Source organism: Corvus cornix, chromosome 8, assembly GCF_000738735.6.
Source record: "Corvus cornix cornix isolate S_Up_H32 chromosome 8, ASM73873v5, whole genome shotgun sequence".
Taxonomy (NCBI): Eukaryota; Metazoa; Chordata; class Aves; order Passeriformes; family Corvidae; genus Corvus; species Corvus cornix.
The window spans coordinates 30,354,590-30,373,154 of NC_046338.1; the positions used below are offsets into that span (position 1 = coordinate 30,354,590).

Below are 18,565 nucleotides of genomic sequence, written 5' to 3' on the forward strand. Positions count from 1 at the left end.
CAGGCAGTTGCCCAGCTGAGTAAGAGGGGCTGTATAATTAGGATTTGTAAATGAGGTTATATGATTTCAGTGGGGTCTGTGGGCTGAGGCATGAGGGAATTGGTACATTTAGGGGAAAACAATCAACAGAAGAGCTTTCTGACAACAGTTGAAGTAAGACTTGATCTTTTAGGGGAGGAAATTGCAGTGCACAGAGCTGGGAACAGCTTAGCTCAAGAGGTTTCAGTGTATCTTGAAGGGATTTTCCTTTTCTCCTTAATGTGGCCAGACAACATAACATGCACAGTGGCCGGATTGTTACCCCAAGGCACATGTGCTGCTCTTACACCCCACACATCTCCCTGTGAACAGGTCAGGGCTTTGTGATTTGTTGTCTGGAGTGGGGAGAAAGGGCACACTGGGGGAGGAAAAATGTTGGAAAGCTCTCCTCGTCCTGAAACTTGGCTCAGACCTTTCTGCTGTGGTGGCACACCTGTAGGTCAAAGCTCCCTTCGGGAGTCTGATGGAGCTTTGCTTTTTCTGCAGCAGGAGGTGGTGCTGACATGCAGTTCGGGACAGTGGGACAGATCTGTGACTTGTGACCCCGTTGACTGCCGTGTCCCTGACCAGTCCCACGTGTACTATGCCGAGTTCTCCTGCCCCATGGGGACCACCTACCTGCAGAGATGCTCCTTCTCCTGCATCCCCCCAGCCAAGCTTCAAGGTATGGTCTGGAGTGTCGAGACATTTAACCACCCTTTTTGATGCTACCTTTCCATGCCTGTCCCAAGCAGTTCAAACAGAGCATTGCTACTTAGAATTTCTCACTTATCCTGGCTTCTGCCAGCTGGATGGGCTCTTGTGATGCTTCCTGAAACTATGGGTATCCCTCCCCCTGGAGCAGAGGCATCCTAGTGTGGGGATAATTCCCTCTGACTCCCATCCCCTGGCAGGCAGCCCTTATTCATCCACCTCCGGGTGTAGCAATGTCCTCTCCTGATAACTGGTCCAGCCTCCAGCATCAGGGTGATGGAGACAAGCAGCATGCAGGCAGACAGGACTTCAGAGAGCCAGAAGTGGCTCTGTGCCTGGTGGCTCTGGGAAAGCCTGTGGTTCAGGGGGCCTGGGGCTGTATAAGGCCATAGAGACCGATGCCCACAGCTGCAGAGAGGTCTGGGAGATGTTCACCACCCAGACACACCATGGCCTGGCTTTCATTCTGCCGACTCCATCAGTAGCCGCAGGAATTTTTTAAGCCAAGTCAGAGAAAGAGAGCTACTGTTCTGTCTATGCAAGGGCTGAGCTGGATGGGATTTCAGGGATAATTGCCTTGACAGCTTCAAGCATTGGGACTTTGTGAATTTCCACCAGTGCCTTTGCTCTGAAAAATCACATACAACAAATCATTTTAATGGGTGCCCTATTTTATGGAGACATTTATAACTGAAATGTATGAGAATTGTTTACTTCTTTTTTTTTTTTTTTTTTAAAGTTAAATCTAAGGAGCAAAAACCGCAGAGAATTAAGGTCTCCTTTCATGACAGGGAGGATGGTGGCAGATCCCCAGAGTGAGCTGATCAAAGGGTAGCGTGCGAATGTCATCTCAACAACACAAATTCTGCACGAACTGATGCCCATTGCCTAGGGTTGGTCAACTGAGGGCAGAGCTTTAATCTGATCTTTCACTCACAGCTGCAGTCACTGTGAGGTTTGCCATGGGCTCCCTCAGTGGGAAGGCATCCCCTTGATGGGCCCCTGGGTGACTTCCAGCATGATGGCTGGAGGTGCTTGGCCAAGGCTGCCAAGCCATGTGGGGAAACTCTTGGAGTCCAGCTGACACAACTGAGCCATTGAGGCAGGGACATGCTCCATGCTTTTTCCCCCCCAAGACTTGCATCCTTACAAGCAAGCTGTCAAGGCTAATAAACGCTAAGAATAGGCAAGGAAAGGATGACATGGCTGTGTGGCACTCGGAGGTGGGACGTGACCCTTGGCAGCCTTGACCCATGAGGAACACAAGCGTTGACTAGAGATGTGAGCTTGTCTCCACTCCAAAAGCGTTTCTGTAGGAATGTTTGAAGGAATTGTAGAGCAGCCTGGCTGCGCCACAGACGTGCTGATCCAAACCTCTCAGTAGGAAGGGTCCCATTCACTCCAGTCCAGCTCTTTTTCTTGCTCAGTAGTTCCCAGTGAGCTATCCATCATCCACACTATGTGGGTGTTGTAGTCCTGGGCACTTCCCGCAGGCACCCAGAGCCGAGCAGTTTTTGGCCACCCATTTAGCTGGGTCTACCAGGGACAACAAAGAGCTGGGCTGTAATGCTCAACCCAAACCTCTAATGATGGGTGGTTTGAATTCCCACCAGTGAAGCCTCCCACATCTGTCCTTGTGGCATTTTCCATCCTCTTGACATTCAGGTTGCCCAGAGAGGTGGTGGATGCCCCGTCCCTGGAAACATTGAAAGCCACGTTGGGCAGGGCTCTGAGCTACCTCATCTGGTGGAAGATGTCCCTGCCCATGGCACAGGGAGGTTGGACCAGATGGCCTTTAAAGGTCCTTTCTAGCCTAAGCCATTCCATGGTTCTGTGATCTTGCACTGCACCTGTAGTAGGGTATGACAGCTTGATCAGCATAGGTAAGGACAAGCTGCAAAAAGCACTTGGGGACAATGACGGGGGCTGAACTGAACATGACAGAAAGGTGTCTTACACAAAGGCCCCTGGCTGTCCTGAGGCACCACTGAAGAAGGCAAGTTTAAGGGAAAGATCTGGGGAGATTTGCAGAACCAAGGTCCTTTTTCCAGCCTCTAGAAGTTGACCCTTCCATACTTCTGTCTGCATTCAAGTATTTTCTGCTATAGCCTGACCAAGCAGGCGATGGAGTCTGCGGTCTTCGTGTTTGTTGCCCCCTTTGGCATCAGTATACACTCTAACAAGAGGACTTCTGCTGGTTGCTCTGAACTCCCCTCAGCGGGGCTCCATCCCTGGCTCAGCTGTAACCCCACACGCTGCTTCTCTTTTGGGGTCAGGAACAAACCAGTGGCTCACCTGCCTGGAGGATGGTCTCTGGTCGCTGCCCGAAGCCTACTGCAAGCTGGAGTGTGACGCGCCTCCCGCCGTGGCCAACGCCAAGCTCCTGGTCCCTCGGTGCCTGCAGGGGAACCACGATGTGGGCTCAGTCTGTCGCTATAAGTGCAAGCCTGGCTACCACGTGGCTGAGAATGCAGCGGACAAGCCTAAGAAGTAAGTCTGTGGCAGGTCTGTTATCACCGTTTCTTTCCTCCTCCCAGTGTGCTCAAGGAGCAGAGGTGATAGGATGATGGCAGTCTCAAAGACCTGACTTGATAGGTAGAAGGCAGAGCAGCTTGCTGTGATTACAGAGATTTCTCAAAATGCAAGAGGCATTCCCTGGTCTGGGTGAACCCGGTGGGAATGAGGTGCTGTTGCACACACGTGTGGGTTAAGTGCTTTGACCTGAAACAAGCAGATCTTCCTGTGCACCTCACTGGTGAAAGTTAAGCACCAAATTAAGTGTTTGCAGACTCTCAGGTAATTAGACATTTACAAGATGTTGGCAGACTCCTGGAGCTCCTGTCTGTCCTAAAAGCGGTAAAACGTAGAACAGAGGCACTGCAAGAATGAATGGCTGCCTTTTGTCAGGGCTAACATCTCACCCGCTGTGCCTCTCAGCTAAATTTAATCTGTAGCATTGGCATTTCAATGGGGGAAGATTTTTCCTGATGCTTTGGGGAAAAATTCCTGGTGGTTCGCTAGCCCTGCTCTCAGCCAGTGTCGCGATGCTGGGGAGTAAAGCAGCGTTTTGTCTGTGACTCCTCCAGCCGAAGTCCCCACTGGGTTTGGTCACTAAAGATTCCCTGGCACTGGCCGGGTCCTCCCCAGAGTCTTGATTCTAGCCCAAATCAGGTAATTATGTGTTAATTGTTTAATGCCCCCTTCCAGTTTTAATTGGATGCAGACTTCATCTCTTCTTTGCTCTGGGGTAGAGTTGTTGTGCAGTGGGAAACAGTTGCCAAATTTCTTGCCTTGTAATGAAGGAAGTGGTTTCTGTAAACAGCTTTTCACAGTGTTAGGAGCATTTCTTGGGCCAAAGGGAGCTGAGCAAATGGTGATTATGGCTGCAATCACATGGACTGCTTTGCAAACTCTAGAGCAGCTTTCATGCCTGTGGCACTGCAGGCACTGGGCATTCAGATCCACTCAGCTTGCAAAGTTAGGCCCCTTCTTGTCCTGCTGCAGCAGCTGCTGGCAAAAATGATGACCCCTGGGAGATCCCGAGGCTCCTCTGATGTGTGAGTAACTTCCACGTGGGTCTGAGCAGCCTGTGAGACAAGTCAAGGAGAATCATGCGAAGTGGTTTATGTTTTCATAGCAATGTGTGTTGACATCACATTTTCACATTTGCAATTGTCATTGCTGCTCCTTCATCGGACATCTCTGATGGTGGAATACAAAAACCACATTCACAAAACCAGGGAAAGTATTGCTTTCCTGTCATGCAGACTAACTCCTATATGAGTGGCCCACCCCAAGTGAAAACCTTTCCTTGGACTTGTAAATGTCATTGTACCGTCTCATCAGGAGCTCTTGGTGTACACTCAGCAGGAGTACAAACCCCTTGGTGGGGTGTAGCAGCTGCTAGCCATTAAGTCAGTTCCTGGATTGCTGGAATTCCTTCTGGTGTCTCAGTACTGGCAAGGAGAGGGTGGGAGCTGCCCAAGTGAGAGGTTGGTTTCTTTGATCATGCCAGTTTTGGAGAGAGTGAGGTGATGGAGAGTTCTGGAAGCAACCAGCACTGATGAGGTTCAAGTTCCTGATGTGCTGGTGTGAAAGTAGGGTCTGAGCTGGTGGCTTGGACATCAGGTTTTTGGGGTTTTCTGCTGTCTCTTTGGGCTCAGAAAACTGAGTTCTTGATCTATTGTCTCCCTGTTGTCCACCAACCCAGCAAGCACAAGCCTTGCTAAAGGATTTAGTGCCATACAGGTGTCGATGCACGGAAGGAAGCAAGACTCTCTCTGTGTACTATATATTGGAAAAAAGTCAAGCATAACCTGTGACTGACACTGAAGATTCCTCATGCCCACTAACTAGCTCACCCTTGGAATTATAGTCAGGCTTCCTTTGATGGTTCTTCCAGCTCTAGCTTTGCTCCTGGTGTGGAGGCGCCCACCTTATGCGGGCCTGAACCATGGTTGGGACCCAGCTGTCTGTGTGCAAGCCAAGATGATCTTGGACACGGAAGTTCATGCAATTCCCTCACTTCTGTTTTTTTAGGTGAATTTTACTTCAGGAGCAGTAAGGATGCTTAGAAGGGGCTGAGATCATAGTTGAAATTTCATTTCCCATAGCTGAAGTGGAAGAGAAAGGGATGAAGAAATCAGTTGTCTCGGAGATGCTTTTGTCTATTAACCTGGGTGAGGAAAGGCCCTTGGGAAATCGCTGCTTGTCAGCAAGGGATCCTTGAGGAAATACTGATTGTGTAATCAAGATCCTGCCAGAAATTTGCTGCCTTCCTGCTGGCAGGTTCATCTGACTGACAATGCTGACATGAAGGGTAAAGCTTCTTTGACTCTTCCTAAAGGAGATCTGTTATCAGCCTGGAGAGGCCATGTAACAACCTGGATTCCAGCTGCCAAGGCACTGCACTTCTAATTCCAGAGGAAGGGTAATAAGTGGAACTTAGCATGCACATTTGGACTTCGTGATGGGAGCTCTCTGGATTTAGGCAGGACCTGTTCCATGTCAGTACCAACCCATCACCTGGATCACACAAAGATGTGAACTGTTAAGGAGAAATGTTCAGCATCACCCAGAGCTGTAGCATTGAAAAGCACTGGCCTGAAAGTCAGGGGTGTCAGATACTTTGGGGAAAAGGGCATCACGCCCACAGTGCTCCTTGCTGTTGTTCCCAGCATGAGAAGTGCCATCTGAAGCAGATCTCTGACAGGAATAGACAAGGTCAGGTTGGATGGGGCTTGGAGCAGCTTGGTCAGGTAGAAGGTGTCCCTGTCCATGGCAGGGAGGTTGGAACAAGATGATCTTTAAGGTCCCTTCCAACCCAAGACAGATCCATGATTGTGTGATAATAGCTAGGAGATCCTTTAGAGGAGCACTGTGATATTGGGAGGATGCTCTCAATTTGGGGACCTAAGAGGTCAGACCCTTCAGAGGACTTGTTTCACTTGCCCATTTTGGGATGATTCCCTGGAGAGAAGAGATTTGGGGATCTCCAAGCAGCCTTTGTGAGGGGTTGAGCTCCTTCTGCTAGCTTTAGGGAATGAAGCAAAGAACCATTTGGGCATTTTCAGGCAGATTTGAAAGTCTCAGCCTGCATTTTGACCAGAGATCGAGGGAGCCCAGCACAGTCCCTAGTGAGCTTCCATGGAGATGTCGGTCCCTCTTCCTTCTCCCCCTGTTCAAAAACTGCAGAGACCATGGAAGAAGGAGAGGAGGTGGGAGAGTGTGGAGGAGGAAATGGGGACTGGAAGGAGTCAGCAGACTGGGAACTGGAAACCAGAAAGTTCACAGCTGAGCAAGCAGGACGGCCTCTAACCCAGGGGCACTGCAGCTTAGTAGGGCACCAGGCACAGGTGAGGTGGGCACAAAGGCACTTGCTGCCTCTGCCCATATCTGGCCCCTTGCAGATGAAAGGCAAACACACACAGCTGTGGGGGCCAAAGAGCCAGGTAAAGAAAACCCAGGCTGTCAACCAGGTTCCTCTGTCACTTCCACCTCTAAGGTCTCTGAGCATTTACAGCCCAGCTTGGCCAGGCTGTTCGGAGCACAGCAGCAGAGAGTCCTGCACACTGGTGCAGCTTCCCTTCCATTTCCTGACAAATCTCTCTCTTTTCCCCCTATTCTCTTTGAAGCCATAAGTCTCCTGCCATAGAAGATGAGGCTTCAGACTCATTTGTCACCATTCCTGCACAGCAAACCCGCTCCCCCCAGGCTGGCTGCCTCAGAAGATGGCTGGATCCCTGCCAGGTCCTGCATGCTCAGCTCCTGGAGCTGGGCAAGTGCTCATGCCTTCACCTCAGAGACAGCCCTCACTGGCCTCAGATGTCTCCTTGCCTCCTCTGTCCACTAGGCTTGCCTGGTTAGAGGGTTGACTCTGATTTTCCTGGCTTCCTTGTTAATCCTCAAGAAGTGCCGCTGACCCAGATCAGAAGAAGTTGGGGGGTGGGAGGGAGTCCGGAAATGTCAAGCTCCTATGAAGTTGTGTGTATTTAGGTATATACTTTCTTTCTAAAAGCCTCTCCCTTCCCTTCTCCACGCTTCCACATGAACTGCTTATTTCCTATATGTGGGAGTGGTCCACACCCCACCCTCTACCCTGGGCTCAGCCTGGGCTGTGTTTGAAGTCCCTGGATGGATGCTGGCAGTGAGTCGAGCCTCCAAGAGCAAGGTGCTCTGGAGGGGGGTGCAGGTTAGGGGCAGAGGTGTGAGAGGCCATGGGGAGAGGTGTGAGAGGCCGTGCACGGTGCTGGCTCCCACTGGGGTCACTCCAGCACCACATCAAAGCAAGGAGCCCCTGTGAGGATGACAGGGCTGCAAACCACAGCCTGCACCTGTGCAAACTGCAGCTGCCACAGCGTGTCCTCCCCATGGCTGACCCACCTCCCCAGGCCTTCCTGGGCACAGGGCCTCCACCACGACTGGGAGAGCAGCAGGGAGGCGCAGTGGCCGGTGAGAAGTCGCGTGTGGCTGGGATGCTCCTGGTCTTCAAAGGAGCTGCCTCAGTGCCTGAGGTGTTGCTGTTGCAGGGACTTCCCGCTACCAGTTTGCTTCTATCTCCGTAACCCCCAGTGCTTTCCCCCTTGCCAGTCCTACAGCTGGATCACACCCTGTGAGCCGGGAAGTTCAGGACGGGGAAAGTGCTACTTGTGGAGCTGGATATGCAGCATGGATTAGTACTTCTTGGCATGTGCCTTTGCTTACCTTGAACGTTAGGCAGAGCAAAGCATTCAGTCAGATTTGGGAGAAGGCAAAGTCTGATGGGGACATCTTTGTGAGGCAGTGGCTGTCATCCTCATGGAAAGGGCAGGCAAATGAGAGAGTTAAATGAGGAATGGACTGAAACCACAGATGCCTACAATGGAATCCAGAGTCCCTCCGCCTCACCAGCTTTCTGAAACACTTCATAGTTGCAGCTCCCTTAGTTAATCCAAGGCTGCTGCCGCTGCTTGGGTGATATTGCGGCAACCCTCACTGCTCAGGTGGGCTGGTGGGAAGATTTGTGCAGAGCTCTGTGCCAGTGGACTTGCTGTGGCCCATTCCCTACCCTGCCTGCCTCCGTGTTACCTGCTGGAGCCCGCATTGACCTTGGCAGGCACCCACTGCCCCTTTATACGGTCTGGAGAAAAAACAGGTCCCTGATTTCTGAAGGGAGAAGGGGACTCTCCAAGAGCTGCAGCTATGTTAAAATATGAGAATGCTTCAAAAGCCTCTAAAATATCTCATCCATGAGTTCCCAGCAGAAATCTGACAGGGAGCACCCCTGGTCTGGCAGTGGGGTGCAAACGGGGTCCCCTTGCTTCTCCAGGCTGCGTGACCTTGCACCCTGTGTTGAGGGGCAGCTGGGTGGCCCCACACAATGTCATGACCCTGCATCAGGTGTTAGGGGGCACACAGGTGGCCCCAAGCTCTGTCAGAACGAGGGGCAATTTAGTGCCTTCCCCCAGGAGTTCCTCTAACCCCTGGCGGCCCTCTGCACATACCTGTGGCAGGCTATGAACTCCCTAACGTGGTGCCTGGAGCCCTGCCTGCTGGCACCCGTGGTGGGAGAGGGCAGGGGCAGGCAGCTGGAGTGTGCTGTCTAGTAGAGGAGGTCAGGAGTGCGGGAAAAGTCTCATTAAGGATGGAGCAATCAGCTCTGGCTCAGGTAAAGCCCATCAAGGTGGTGACACGTCCTCTGCCGAGAGAGCCAGCCTGATGCCTCACCAGTTTTGATGCCTCTGTGTAAAAGATGTGGTGTGTCTACCAGTGCCAGGGATGGGAGACTGAAAAGTGGGTGGGCTCTGCTCCTGGACTCTTTCCCTCTTTCCCTCTTTCCCTCTTTCCCTCTTTCCCTCTTTCCCTCTTTCCCTCTTTCCCTCTTTCCCTCTTTCCCTCTTTCCCTCTTTCCCTCTTTCCCTCTTTCCCTCTTTCCCTCTTTCCCTCTTTCCCTCTTTCCCTCTTTCCCTCTTTCCCTCTTTCCCTCTTTCCCTCTTTCCCTCTTTCCCTCTTTCCCTCTTTCCCTCTTTCCCTCGTAGCTTGTGTCTGGGCTGTTTTAGCAGTACAGGGTGGTACTGGTGTGCTGTGGCACGGCAACCCCTTGGCAAGAGTGGGATTGACATATCTGGCTGGATTACAAAGAGGAGCCTCAGGAGTAGCTGGGCACAGGCCAGAGGATTTTTACTGGTGGAGGCAAACTCCATACAGCAAAGTATGCAGCTACTGGCGATGGGACAAAGCAGCCCAGGACCTGCAGGGACTGTGGGAGGAATGGTTATGGGGCACCACAAGAGGTAGGGAGCAGTGGGGTGGCGAGTGCAAGGGAAATCTTGCCAGTGCCCCTAGATCAATGCAATCTCCCCAGTGAGGAGAAGAAAAGGTCCTGGTTAAGTAGGGGGTGTCCGTCTGGAAGGACGTGCCCATGATGAGGGATTGTATGGTGTGGGAAAGTCCTACACATGGCGGGGCGTGATTGCGCTCCAGGAGAGGTATCTTCAGTCTGTTCCTGACATCTGGGGGATGCCTGGTACAGCCAAGATGGAGCGTTTGGGGTTCTGCAGGCCAGTCTGGTGTCTGTGTTTCCCCAGGAAGTTCCTGAAGGTCCAGTGCCTGGAGAGTGGGCAGTGGGAAGAGGGACACTGTGTCCCCGTGGTGTGCAAGCCCCCGCCCCTGGTCTTCGAGGGCATGTACAACTGCACCCAGGGCTTCGAGCTGGACAGCCAGTGTGTCCTCAACTGCGAGCAGCAGGAACAGCAGGTGAGTGTCTGGGGGGAGGCTGACATTGACCACACCTCATGTATCAGAGCACCTGGGAAGCGCAGGGCTCCCTGTGTCCTGCTGTGCAGAGGGGCCCTGCAACAGTCTGACCCATCCCCAAGGCCAAATACCCTTGTACCACCAAAGAGCAGACCCTCTACAAGCCCAAAACTGTTCTTGCTGGGCCTCATAGATGGCACAAGGTGCACCACTGCCTGGGGATGCTCGCCTGCTCCCTGGGAACCTTGTCTGGAAAGCAGTGATCCTAAGCAAGCCAGCCCATGTTGGGTGAAAAGGGTCAGAAAGCATAAGCAGGGGTTTCCAGTGGCTTTTGGGAGCTGCTCTGAAAGCATTTACTTGGGATGATGGGCACCACACTGCAGCAGTTGTGCTCACCAAGGGGCTTCCCTGGGGATGGAGGCTGCTGCCTGCCAGCCCTTCCATCTGGTATCTTACTGATGCTTGGAAGGGGTCTTGTCAAAAGAAGTGTGGCTGATTCCCTCTGGTGGGATCCAGCAGCAGCTGGAACACCATTGGCTTTTGGGTCAGTGCACATAGGCTGGACCAGATGGCTGCAACCCAGCTGCCTCGGGGAGCGTTCATCTGGACGTGGCCGGCGGGAGGGCCGTCCTTGCACGGTGCTTCCCAGGGACGGGCAGTGCCCAGGCAGGCCGAGTAATGCCAGCCGCTCTCCCTCTGCTTTGCAGGTTCCCATCGTCTGCACTAAGGAGGGCTTGTGGACACAGGAGTTCAAACTGTGTGAGAGCTTGCGGGGCACCTGCCCACCACCCCCGGAGCTGAATCTCGTGGAGTACAAGTGTGAGCAGGGACATGGCATAGGTGAGGGCAGATGAAAGCCAAACTTGGTGTTGACTCAATCGTCCCAGGGAGTTGGGAATCACAGTGACTTTTCCTGTATCAGTCCCCACAAAATAAAAAAAAAAAAACTTGTTTCCTCTTCTGTCATCTTTATAAATGCAGAGCCAGGGGTGGCTTTAGCCTTGTGCTCACCCTGGTTGCACTCTTGGGCAAGACCCAAAGCTAAAGCTGTCTCCAGCATTAAGCATCTCTCTTTTCAGAAGCAGCAGGGATTGTCTTTAGGGTAAACCCAGCTCTTTGCCTTCATTTTCCTGATCTGTAACCCTCCATCTTTCCTAAGGTCTCTCCACTTGCTGCGACTGTTGCTGTTTGCAGGGTTCGTGTGATAGGTCCTAGATGAGAGCCATAAAAGCTGCAGTGACAGCTGAGTGTAACAGGGCACTTTCACCAGATGAGGGACCGCATCCTCCATTTCTGTCTGCAGGACCTGGCTGCTTTGTGCTTTCAGGAAAAGCTGCAACAACTCAGCTGTAGTCATTGCATCTGGTCTAGCATCCCTCTGGACAGGATGCTCGAGCACAGCCCGTGTTACTCCGAAGCAAACGCACCAGCAAACCAGGCTGAGGAGAGTCTAATGACAGGGACTACTGAGGTTAAGCTCAGGACAGACCTGACATGAGGCTAGGATTAGGGCTGGGATCACACCTGGTTTTCCAAGGTGGTTTTTGCAGCTTGTTTTTCCTCCTGGGTCGTGGGAAGGCAGTGGGAATTCTCTGTGGTAGGAAAATTGTGAAAGACGCTTCTTAGCATGTCAGCAAACATCACATAACATCCAGGCCAGACTTATTTTCATGCTGGGTCCCATGTCCTGCCATCAAGGTTGGAGTCTTTCTCTTAGGCTGTGTTCAGTTTTCCTTTCGTCTGGGAGAAGAGAATTGGGCACAACTCCTGGGGGCTCTTGGATAATTCAGGATTTGGGGAAGGAATTGCTGTCCCAGGCTGGGAGGAAAAGGGTTCCCTCCACGTCTGTCTCTACTATCACTGGTGGCCTCCTATAAGACATCGATGCTTTTTAGCCATTAGAGTATGCTAATATGAGTATGCTAAAATGGCGTCCTGGTGAGGTCCTCAAGGCTCTCCCTCCTCCCACAGGTGCTGTGTGCATTCCTTCCTGTATCATTCCTCCCAGCGACCCCGTCATATTGCCCAAAAATGTCACTGCTGAGACAATGGACCACCGGCTGCAGCCCACCAGAGTCCAGGTAAGAGGGGAGATGAATTCCTCTAGCGGGGGGGTTGCTGGCAGCATGGAGAAGGAACCTCCCTTCCTCTCCATCTGGTGTTTGAACCCAAAATCCCTGCCTCAGGTGGAGAAGGGTCAGGCTTGGAAAGACAAGCAATGGGTGCTGCTACGCCTCCTCCTGCTCTCCTATACCAAAGTTCAGCACAGCTATCAGCTCCCCAGCCAGCTTTCAAGGAATTGCAGGATACCACAATATGTGAAGTTTAATGCAAGAATCCCACTGATTTTTCAGGACGTGCTGTGTGCCTAAACCTGTTAAGCTGCTGTTTATTGTCAGCCAGTGTGCTGGGAGAGCAGAAGCTGCCTCTGGCACAGTGTGAGCCTGGGTCCCCAGCTACCTGGCAGCGGAGATGCAATCCCAGGCAGGCATTTCCCTGCCAAGGAAGAGGCAGGGCACTGTCAGCTGAAAGGTGTCTCCAGCTGCCAGGACCTGCTGGCCGGCCGGGTGCCTCTGCTGCTGGAACAGGGGAGCCTTTCCCTCCCCACCTCTTACTCATTTTGTAGGCAAGGCAGCTCAAATAGCTCAAATAGTTTGGATCCTCGTGGCACGACTTTACCAAAAAGCAGCTCTGCTGGGGTAATATTTCTTAAAATAAAAATGAGATGTATAAGGAAGGAGGTGGAACAAAGAAAAGCAAACAGTCTTCCCAGGAGCCAGTGCTCCCATCCAAATGCTTTCCCCTCCTCCTGGGAAGCCGCAGGAGGCCCAGCATCATGCCTGTGGATACTACCGTGCGTCGCCTTGAATCAGACCCACGGCGGACGCTGCGGGGGGGGTGAGGATGCCTGGGGCATGTGGGATGGTTAAGCACGAGCCTTGGAAGGAGTCCTCGCCTTTGAGGGATCGGATGGCTTGGCCCGTTGAGGCAGTGGTGTTCGGCTTCCCTTTCACCACCGCTGCAGGCTTTCGTGCAAGGGAGGCATTTTGCAGAGAGGAGGAGGAGGGAGAGGAGACGCTATTTTAAGAAGTAGCTCTGTCCTCTGCCAGGACCTCTCTCCCTGGACTGTCTTGTTTTCCTCTCTGTCCTGGCTTCTGTCTCCGCTCCCCACTTGGCTCCCCCAAGCCTCCAACAGTTTGCTGTTCCTGGGAGCTGCCATGCTCCATGAGATGGAGAGGATGGGGCAAACAACACATGGAAGGCACAGTCCCGTTTTGCTTTCTGATTCATTGCATCCCACAGCTGAGCAAGTTTGTCTCTCTGCCCTGATTTCCCAGCCTGGAATAGGAGTATGCTAATATGAGTATGCTAAAATGGCATCCGAGTTGCTCAACAAGCACATACGCGACAACTCCACGGGGTTGGGATGCACACATCCTCTAGGCTGAGCAGGAACTGGTGGGCTCTGGAATTCCCCAGCCTTTGCCCCATTAGGGTGGCTCCCTCTGGGTCTGCCCTCCCTGCACTGGTTGAGGATGGCCAGGACCTCATCCTGCTCCAGCCTCATTACGGTCTTGACCAAAGATGCTGCAGAAGGACCTGCAGCTGGTCCTTCTGTGTGGGCAGAGCTGCCCCATCCCTAGCTGCTGTGCCACCTGGGAATGCTGGAGCCTGTCTTCCTGCTGCTGGACCTATCAAAGAAGAGGCTGGGAGAAAACACACCTACCCCTCAGTGCGATTCCCGTGCTGTGAAGGGCATCCTAGGACACTTTCACAGGCCAGACGCTGTTTTATGGGGCCTCAGATTTCAAAGCCTGCCCGAGCTTTACAAGGAGGAAATTGCATGTGCGGTGGGGCTTTTCTTCCCCCTGTGTAATCATGAGTGTTCCCCACAAACCCCAGCTAAATGAGCAGGGCGGTGTGTTCCAGGGCCGGGAAACCGAGCCCTTCACATCTTGCTCCTGTGTCCATCTGGCTGCAGCAGCTGAGTTTGTGCCTTGTAAATACCAGTGAGAACCTCAGAGTGACCGCGAGTCCCGTGTATCTACTTCAGGTCAGGTCTGGGGAGATGAGTCCTCCCAGGATGCAGTTTTTGGAGCCTGAGCAGGGATCCATGAGCCAATTGTTGTAGGCTCTGAGTGATGACCAGCTGAGAAGCTGGAGAATTCAGCATCACACAGAGACATGATGGTAGGCTCCAGCCTTGTGTGGCTTACCCCCAGCAGCAGCTCCTGGCCAAGTTAGGCACTGTGGTGGCACTGCCAGCCAAACCCACTTCTCAGGTAATCCCTGTCCTCTCCTTTTGTCCTCTTCCAGTTTTGTATCAATATAGAAACATAGAATCACTAAGACTGGAAAAGACTTTCCAGATCACCAAGTCCAACCAATATACATCCACACACACACACAGACACATGTATCTGGCCTCTGCCTTGAACAATGTACCCTGCTCCGTGGGTTCAGCAGCTACCCTGGGTTTGGTGGGCCTCAAAGGGTGCAGAGAGGGTCCTGGGGGTGTCACTGCTGTTCTGCCCCAGAGTGAGCAGTGCAGTGTTGTAGGAGACCCTCTAGCTCCAGAAAGCACTGCTGGCTGTTTCCCTCCCTCCTCCACCTCGCCTAACCGCTGTCTTCTCCTTCTCTCCCAGAACATTGTGTGCACGGGCAGGCTGCGGTGGTACCCGGACCCCTCCGCCATCCACTGCATCCAGTCGTGCGAGGTAAGCCCTCCCTGTCCCCAGCACAAGCTGTGCCTGCTCCTTGCAGGAGAACTCCTGGCAGTGAAGACCTGCTCCAGCACACACCAGACTGCTTTGACCTTGTGTTTGCTCCGAGCTGGGCCAGGGCTTGCTGGATGAGCGGAGATAGCAGAGGAAGCTATCCTTGGGTAGGGTCCCCACAGCCAGGGCGATGCTGGGGAGCAAGAGCTGCACAATAACCCATTTCCTTCCTTGCCTGCTTCTTGTTGGCCAGCCCAGGCAGAATATTCTAGCAAAAGGATTTCACTGGCAAGGGGTATCCCCCAAAAGCCTGAGCTGGCTCCAAGCTGGAATATTTCCTTAACCAGAACCGCAGTTCTGGAGTAACATGGGTCCAGAAAAGCCCTGCGTGGCTCACCTGTCCAAACCAAACAATCAGGATTTCCAGCCTTGTACATGCAAAACAAACTGCTCCTGAAGAATCTGCAGACAAAGAATTCCTTGCAGAAATTGGTTAGCCACTCATTTAGCTTTGAATAATGACCAGGCAGGAGAAAATCATAGGCAGCCTGGAGTCAGTTTGCAAAGGAAATTAAAAATAGGCAGTCTTTGTCAAGCACTAGTTGTTATTATGATTGAGGATAAAAGGAAAAAGGGGGGAAATTTTGGAATGTTGTATGCTGAAAATTTGGGATTTTTACCAAAAGGGAAAATGTAAATGGAGTTTGCACACCAAAAATAGCTTTGGGGTTTGCTGATTGTATTTTTTCTTGTGCTCATTTCAATGCGAATGATTGCTTTTCCTCACTGGTTCTGCCGAGCTCAGCTCTTTGTCGACTCAAGTGTGGGGGAAAGGGCGATTTTGCAGGGGGCACGTCCCCAGGAAGGAAACCTTATGGTCAGCAGAAGGTGCAGCAGTTATTTCCCAAAGTCAATGTCTGTGTTGTGCGTGTCTACTGCGGGGCACAGGCAGTAAGAGTGGGGGAATGAGGTGCTGCGTGCTAGAGAGGTGTTTGGTGATTGAGTACCAGAAGTGAGTGACCCTCTGACACTTTGGGAGTTCGAAGTCTTCTAAACCACGTCTTTTAGCACAAATCTGGTGTAATGTGTTTGAAATGGGATGGCTCAAGTGGAAGAGCAGACCAGATGGTTGAGTGGTTGTCTCTGTGGTGGTTCTGCTCATGAGGGAGAACTTCTCCTTGTGCTCTCTGGGAGCTGGTCCTTTCAAAAAAGCAGATAGAGTGTGAGGTGCTGCTTCTTCCCTTCCTGTGCAGCTCAGGTAACACAAAGCTGACACAAACGTGAGGATTCTACCTTAGGCTCAGGTACACCAGACTGACCCTAGTGTTTCCTCCTCTGGGGTCCCTGTGCTTCACCTTGGCTCTGTGTCTTCAGTGACAGATCCCATAGGGAATGATGAAAAATGCCAGCTTATTTGTGTGTGTGTGAGAGAGAGAGAGAGAGAGAGACACACCGAGTACCTGCAGTCCCAGTGTCTCAGTGTAAGTCACTGCGCTCTCATTAACCACCCAAACGTGCTCACAGCCAACAGGGGCTCTTTCTGTTCCTGTTTGCTTGTCACACTCCTTTACTCTTAGAAAGCAGCCCTAGGCAGGACTCTTGGCATACAGGAGGTTAACCAAGCCAAAATGCTGCAGTGTCCCACCAGATGATGGAGAGATTCCATGTTCTTCATTACCCTTGTAGACCTTTTAATGGTTTTTCTGCTTTCAATTATTGTTTTATCAGGAATGACCAAGCAGGCAGTACATATTCTTCCAACCGAGGTCTCACCAAAGCCCTGCACAAAGCTTCCTTGTGCTGGAAATGTCTCTTTTGATGGGACACAGGACTATATCTGTTGTTCCTGCAGTTGCATCAGTCTGGCAGCTCAGACATCCTGAGGTCAGCAAGTACACCCAGATCTTTCTCTTCCTCCTTTGTTTCCAACTGATGAGCACCAAGCTAACAGCAGATGTTTTGCCATCAGTGCAAGAGCTTGCCCTTCAATTTTATGCAGGAGAATGTCATCCTGTTTCTCTTCCTAGTCCTTCAGGTCATCTAACTAATTGTTAGATACCCTGATCCTCCTCTGTGGAACAGTGCCTTCTTCCTTCTTAGCAGTTTCATTAGGGCAGGCCTATTTTTAAGGTCACAGTCACTCACTGTAACACTAATGAAGATTCATCCTCAGTTTCTTTCACCCTTATGCTCTCCTTTTTGACACAGCTCCCAGCCTCCTCCTCATCCCTGTTTTCCTTCTCCTCACTTCTCACATACATGTCTTTGTTTATTCTTTTCCTTATGTTTCCTCCTACAGTGCTGCAAGCTGTTAAGGTTGGACCAGTACTCCAAATTTTCCTAGATAACATTTTTTCCCCCCACATGAGTTTCACAGCAGTCATTGTCTTGCCATAAAGAGTAACTCTTACTGAAAGAGTCTCATTCAAAGAATTGCTGCTGCTTGGCACCGGGAAGAAGGGAGATGTTACCAGTCTCCCTATTTGACCACAGAACACCCTGAATGTGGTTTCTACCTCATCCATGCTGACTTCCGTCCTCGTTCCTATTCCTCTCCTGCCCTCCTCCTTGTGACCAAAACCACTGCAGTTCTCGGAGGCTGTTTCACTTCCCCCGATCCCTTGGGGATGTGGAGGCATCAGGCAGCAGCAGCAGGGTAGAGAAAGAACATAACCTGTACTCTGTCCTCACTGTGTGGTGGCCCCCCTCACACACATGGTTCAGCTTCACTTGCCATGTCCGTGGGTCATCTTAGTCCCAGGTTCCCTCTCATTTCATAGGAGTCCCTCAGTGGAGACACCTCCTTTAAGAGGCCAGACTCTGCCATCACTGGGCAGTGAAGTGCTGTTCCAGGGGACTGTCCATGTCACCTCAGGTCTGAGTCACCCTTTGGAGATTCCGTTGTCTCTCCATTGACTGCCAAGTGTGTGTTGGATCAGGGAGCTTTCTCTTCTGGATGCCTCAGTGAGCGGAGCAACCCTACATAAGAGAAATCCAGGCCACCTGGCAGCTCGTACCGTCTCTCCCTGGTGGAGTCACTTCAGGCCGGGGCATGGGAGCAGTAGCCAAGGCTCAACCTTCCCAGCTCCACCTGGAGCTCTGCCTCATGTTGGAAAGTCCAGGTCACCGTGCAATGGCGTTAGAGGGACTCTCGCTCATCTCTATCCCGCGCTGGCGGCGGATCAGCCTGCCTGCTCATCCCTCTCACTCCTCTCCCCACCTCCCTTCTCTTTCTGTTAATCTGGTCATCCATCCGCCTCCCGCTCTCTTGCTGTGCCTTGCCAAGTTCCCCAGCGCTGGAGCAGCGAGGCACGTACTTCAGGGAGGGAGGGAGGGATGCAAACCCTTCCAGGAGCCCGTCAGGAATACAAGTTAGCGCTGAGCGCACTTCGCCTTTCGAGGGCCAGCGGAACATCTCGTCCCCTGCCATCAGTAGAAAAACAGATGGCGGCACCAAGGGAGGGGGCTTGGGGCCGTCGGGAGAGGAGAGTGGAGGAGGAGAGAAACCCCTCCTCCCCACCGTGGTTTGGGAGGAGGTGGTTTTGGTCCTGGTGGTGTGTTTGACTGCCGTGAGGGAGGTGTTTGCAGCATCTGGGTCACGTTCTCCTAAGCCCATCCCAAGCTGATCACCTGTGATGCGTCCTCCTCCTGTGCTCAAAAGCAGGTGAGACTGTTGGCTTCAGAGGAAGAGACCGCATGTACAGAGATCCAGGTTGCTCCCTTGGGCTATTTCTGCCACGGTCCAAAACAGTCTGTGCATGAGCGTGGCTGCTACAGAGCACCTCCTAGTCTGTGCAGTGCCCTACCTCTGCACCCTTCTACCTCCCACCACAGAGGCTCCTGTGCTTCACATTGTAGATGTGGTTAAGGTGCAAAAGTTC

General features: G+C 52.2%; 1 protein-coding gene across 1 annotated transcript in view; it reads left to right on the forward strand.

The window, feature by feature from the left end:
* PAPPA2 (pappalysin 2) overlaps positions 1-18,565 on the forward strand; it is a 95,912-nt gene that overhangs the window by 66,851 nt on the left and 10,496 nt on the right. Inside the window, 6 exon segments of the mRNA XM_039555625.1 lie at positions 526-703; positions 3,009-3,222; positions 9,798-9,966; positions 10,674-10,806; positions 11,938-12,047; positions 14,613-14,684. Of these exon segments, the coding sequence (XP_039411559.1) occupies positions 526-703; positions 3,009-3,222; positions 9,798-9,966; positions 10,674-10,806; positions 11,938-12,047; positions 14,613-14,684 (876 nt within the window).